Source organism: Eimeria maxima, genomic scaffold, assembly GCF_000499605.1.
Source record: "Eimeria maxima Weybridge genomic scaffold, Emw_scaff1007, whole genome shotgun sequence".
Classification (NCBI taxonomy): Eukaryota; Apicomplexa; class Conoidasida; order Eucoccidiorida; family Eimeriidae; genus Eimeria; species Eimeria maxima.
In genome coordinates, this window is record NW_013563363.1 from 7,292 (window position 1) to 12,877 (window position 5,586).

At 48.8% G+C, this 5,586-nt stretch overlaps 1 protein-coding gene across 1 annotated transcript in view; it reads right to left on the minus strand.

Annotated features, from left to right (window-relative positions):
- Nucleotides 1-3,441, minus strand: part of EMWEY_00047140 (hypothetical protein, conserved) — a gene marked incomplete at both ends in the record, with an annotated part of 4,645 nt that extends 1,204 nt beyond the window's left edge. The window contains 2 exons of the mRNA XM_013477181.1: nucleotides 47-534; nucleotides 952-3,441. Of these exons, the coding sequence (XP_013332635.1) occupies nucleotides 47-534; nucleotides 952-3,441 (2,978 nt within the window). The remainder of the gene's footprint in view (nucleotides 1-46; nucleotides 535-951) is intronic.
- Nucleotides 3,442-5,586: the final 2,145 nt, after the last annotated feature.

Consider the following 5,586-nt stretch of genomic DNA (forward strand, 5'->3'; position numbering starts at 1 on the left):
TGTAATTGTGATGGTACTTGTTGATGGATAATATACTATACTGCACCCATTTAGTACGTCCTGCTGCTGCTGCTGCTGCTGCTGCTGCTGCTGCTGTTGCTGCTGCTGATGATGATGTTGCTGCTGCTGTAGTTGATGCAGCAGGAGATGACGCTGCTGCTGATCAGGGGATCCTCCTGCTGCTCCTGCTGCTGCTGCTGCTGCTGCTTCTGCTGCATCTCTTACCTGACGCCAAAAGGAGACAGCAAATGCTGCTGCCTCACGAAGACCAGCAATATGTGTAGGGAGACCAGGGATATATTCTGCTGCTGCTGCTGCTGCTCCTGTTCCTGTTGCTGTTCTTGCTGCTGCTGCTGCTGCTGCTGGCTGCACCTTTTCTATACATCCTGTCTCATTAACCTTTATGAGACCCCTTGCTGGCAGCAGACGCCCATAAATGCTGCTGCTGCTGCTGCAGCAGTCTGCTGCTGCTGCTGCTGCTGCTGCATCTCCTAATGGTTCATCCCAAATGCTGCTGCTGCGTGTTTCTTCTGCCTTAGCAGCAGCAGCAGCAGCAGCAGCAGCAGCAGCAGTAGCAGCAGCAGGAGCAATAAAAGGATGACAAAAAAGAGGTATATTAAGGGAAGGAGGAACAAAACTAATTAAACTACGCAGCAGCTGCAGCTCTATACAATTACCTAAAGGATAGCAGCAGTCGCTGCTCACCTGCAGCAACAGCAACAGCAGCAACAACAGCAGCAGCAGCACAAACAGCATTGGGGAACGTACTGTAAGTGTAGGAGCAGCAGCAACAACAGCAGCAGCAACAGCAGCAGCAACAGCAGCAGCACAACAACGGGCAGCGCCAACACCGAATTGCCAGCAGAAGTTACATCAGCAGCACCACCACCGTCAGCAGCAGCAGCAGCAGCAGCAGCAGCAGCAGCAGCAGCAGCAGCAGCAGGAGCGTACCTTAAGAGGATTATCTTTAGCATATTTAGATGATCCAAGTAACCTAAAACATCTATTTCGGGTGTATACGCAGCTATCTATTATACAGCGACGCTCTGCTGCTGCTGCTGCTGCTGCTCCTGCTGCTCCTCCTGCTTCTCCTGCTGCTGCTCCTGCTGTTGGTCCTGCTAGAGGGAATAACAGCAGCAAATCCTCATATGTTGCTGCTGCTGCTGCTGTACGACAATCACATTGCTTTCCATCGTCCTGCTGCTCTTGCTGCTGCTGTTGCTGCTGCTGCTGTTGTTGATGCTGCTGCTGTTGCTGCTGTTGCGTTGGCAGTTCGGTCTCTTCCTTCTGCTGGGTCTTGCCCTCTTGCTGCTCTTGCTGCTGCTGCTGCTGCTGCTGCTGCTGCTGCTGCTTCTGCTGCTGCAGCTCATACAATCTGTTGGCGAGGTGCAGCACGAAGACTTCTGCTAGACGACCAGCTGTCTGAGTATTAGGCATCAATGTAGATTTACACTTTGCTGCTGCTGCTGCTGCTGTTCCTGCTGCTGCTGCTGCTGCTGCTGGTGCTGGTGCTGCTGCTGTTGGTGATGCTGCTGCTGTTGGTGATGCTGCTGCTGTTGGTGTTGCTGCTGTTGTTCCTGATGATTGTGCTGCTGCTGCTGCATCTTCCCGTATATGTTGAGGTTGCTTCTCTTCTGCTGCTTCCTCTGCTGCTGCTGCTTCTGCTGCTGTTGCTGCACCTGCTGCTCCTGTTGCCCCTGTTGCTGCACCGTCTGCTGCTGCTGTTGCTGCAGCTGATGCACCTGCTGCAGCAGTACCCCCAGCGCTGCCAAGGCTATGCAGCAGCTCTGTAGTTCCTGCAGCAGCAACAGCAGTATCAGCTGCTCCTGCTGCTGCTGCTGCTGCTGCAGCACTATCGCTGCTGCTGCTGCTGCTGCTGCTGTTGCTGCTGCTGTTGCTGCAGTCGTCGCGCAGCAGCCATAAGGCATCCTTATTAATATTATTATTATTTATATTATTATTATTATTATTATTATTTATATTATTATTTATATTATTATTATTATTATTAATATAATTATAATTAATATATTTAATAATAAGATGACGAGAGAATTTGCTGCTGGTAGTAGCATCAAGGGTAATAATGTGCTGCTGCTGCATGCATATACCGCAGCAGGAGCAAAGGAAGTAACGTAACTGCAGCAGCAGCTGCTGCCATGTTGCTGCTGCTGCTGCTACTGTTCCTTGCTGCTTATTATATATAAATGAATATTCTATGTCAAAGTATAACCATACAGGACGTCCGCTCTCTAATACTTCATATAAATTGCATGCAGTGCTGCTGCTGCTGCTGCTGCTGCTGCTGCTGCTGCTGCTGCTGCTGTTGCTGCTGTTGCTGCTTGTGTTGCTGCTGTTGTTAGTTATAGTACTGATGCTGTTGCTAGGACTAGTACTGCTGCTGCTGCTACTGCTGCTGCTGCTGGTTGTACTGTCGCTTGTAGACGTATCAGCAACAGCAGCAGCAGCAGCAGCAGCAGCAGCAGGATCAGCAGCAGCAGCAGCAGGAGGTTTTATTGGTTGTAACAGTGGTTGTATTTGCCTTAGATATTCAGCTCTCCTAGCAGCAGCAGCAGCAGCAGCAAGAAGTGCACGAAGGGAGCCGCAGCAAAATCTTCGTTGTCCTGTTGCTGCTGTTTCTTCTGCCCATACAGCAACAGCAGCAGCAGCAGCAGCAGGAAGACGACGACGCAGCACAGCAGCAAACTTTGTTGCTGCTGCTTGCTTCTCAAATACAAATAATGGTACCTGAGGACGACGTCTCCTCTGCTGCTGCTGCTGCTGCTGCTGCTGCTGCTGCTGCTGCTGCTGCTGCTGCTGGTCTCCATAGAGTAATGACTCTATTCGCTGCCATAGGCGAACACGTTCTAAACCAGAAAGCTCACTGGGAAAACTGCTGCTGCTGCTGCTGCTGCTGCTGCTGCTGCTGCTGCTGCATGCCGGATGTGACGCCCCATACTCTGTAGATGCAGCAGCAGCAGCAGCAGCAGCAGGTGCTGCTGCTGCTGCTGCTGTTTCTTCTTCTGAGGTAGACTCGCTAGCGGTCTCCCATCTGTCATCATGACTAAGAGATGCAAGTCTCCAGCTGCTGCTGCAGTTGCTGCTGTTGCTGCAGTTGCTGCTGCTGCTGCTGCTGCTCTTAGTTCCGTAGAATGTGGCTACGTCAATTGGCCCTTTTAATATTTTGCTGTCTGCATGCAAAACGTCTGCTGCTCGCCTCTTTAATGGCGCTGCGTGCTGCTGCTGCTGCTGCTGCTGTTGTTGTTGTTGTTGTTGTTGTTGCTGCTGTTGGTGTTGTTTTTGCTGTTGCTGCTGGTTCTGCTGCACTTGTGGCTCCCGGTCTGGATGTGACGATTCTTGCTGCTGTTGCTGCTGCGTTTTCTGTTGCTGCAGGCTTTGCTGCTGCTGATTCTGTTGCTGCTGCAGGCTCTGCTGCTGCATTGCTACACAAGGATACCCAGGGGCAGAGCAGCAGCAAGCAGCAACAGCAGGATATACAAGGAGCAGCAGTATAAACGTTGGTTGACCTGGCTGTGCAGCAAGAAGATCTGTAGCAGCAGCAGTAACAGCAGCAGCAGCAGCAGCAGCAGCAGCAGCGGCAACAAGGGAAGGAACCTCCTTCCTGCTGCTGCTTCTTTCCCTAATTCATGCCTGAAACAAGAATCAATTCCTATATAGAAGAAGCAGCAGCAGCTGCTGCTGCTGCTGCTGTTGCTGCTGTTGCTGCTATTGTTGCTGTTTCTGCTGCTGCAAGTTTTACATGACGATGTCTTGCCAGTGATACAACTGGTGACCTGGTGTTGCTGCTGCTGTTGCTGCTGCTGCAGCAGCAGCAACAGCCGCAGTGTATTATAAGCTTAGATATAATAAATAATAAAATAAATAATAAAAAGGAATGTGTATCTACCCGCAGTCTGCTGCGCTGCAGCAGCAACACCAACCCCACGGTTCGGCAGCAGCAGCAGCAGCAGCAACAGCAGCAACAGAGGCCTGCCGCCGCCGCCGCCGCAGCAGCAGCAGCAGCATCGAAGCCCTATGCATGTCTTATGATGGGGAATTGTTTTAATCAATTAAATAAGTTGTTATATCTTATTGTGCTGCAGCATTAGTCATTATATGTCCCCTGCTGCTGTTGCTGCTGCTGCTGCTGTTGCAGCTCTTGAACCTGCTGTAGCTGCTGCTGCATCCTACCAGCAGCAGCAGCGGCAGCAACAGCAGCAGCAACAGCAGCAAGACGATATGAATCCTGATGTATCTATTGCTGCTGATGTCTTTATTTAACTTCTCTTGTTCTTGCTGCAGTAGCAGGTACACTCCACGCCTGCTGCTGCTGCTGCTGCCGTTGCTGCTGCTGGTTGCTGCAGCAACTGTACCTTCCTGCTGCTCTGAGGGCATACGACTGAAACAGTCTTTCCTAGCAGCAGCAGCAGCAGCACCTGCAGCAGCAACAGCAGCGGCTGTCAACTCTGCTGTTCCCTCTCTCTCTTGCGAGGTCCCAGCTGCTGCTAGCAGCTACGAGTGCAGCAGAAGCAGCAGCAGCAGCAGCAGCGCTTGCAGCAGCAGCAGCAGCAGCAGACGCAGCAGACCATTTATGAGGATATCCGTCGCAATGTTATCTCCTCTTAGAGCCTTCATCTACCCTCGTCTAGCAGCACAGCAGCGTTTTGCTGCTGCTGCTTCTGCTGCTGCTGCTGCTGCTGCTGCTGCTTCTTGTCCTAGCAGCAGACGTTATCTGTCTGTAGCAGCAGCATCTCCTTCATCAGGAGCGGCAGGAGACCCACCGCAGCAACAGCAGCAGCAACAGCAATCACCACCAACACCAACAGCAGCAGCAGCAGCAGGAACAGCAGCAGCAGCTGGAACAGCAGCAGCAGCAGCAGCAGATATAGATTGTATAGGAGAGCAGCAAGGAAAAGAAGGAGAAGAAGGATTTATAATTTATTATAAAAGAAAAGATAATTCTTTTTGTTCTCCCCTCCATGATATACCTATAATTAGTCCTGCTGCTGCTGATGCTGCAGCAGCAGCAGCAGCAGCAGCAAACAGCAGCAGCAGCAGCAGCAGCAGCAGCAGTAATAATAATATAACTATAGCAGCATTAGAAGCAGCAGAAAGAGCAGCAGCATCAACAGAACCACCACCACCACCACTACCAGCACCAGCAGCACCACCACCAGCACCAGCAGCAGCAGCAACAGCAACAGCAGCAGCAGCAGCAGCAGCAGCAGCAGCACCATTAATTCGTGGCATAATAGAGATTCCTTTTAATACTTTTTATAAAAATGAAATTTTTCTTAGCAAACAATTTAATCCTATTTTACAAGACAAAAAAAAAGATGGTATATTTATTTATTTATTTATTTATTTATTTATTTATTTATTTTATTTATTTATTTATTTATTTATTTATTTATTTATTTATTTATTTATTTATTTTATTTACTTTATTTATTTACTTTATTTATTTACTTTATTTATTTACTTTATTTATTTACTTTATTTATTTACTTTATTTACTTATTTATTTATTTATTTATTTATTTATTTATTTATTTTATTTATTTATTTATTTATTTATTTATTTAT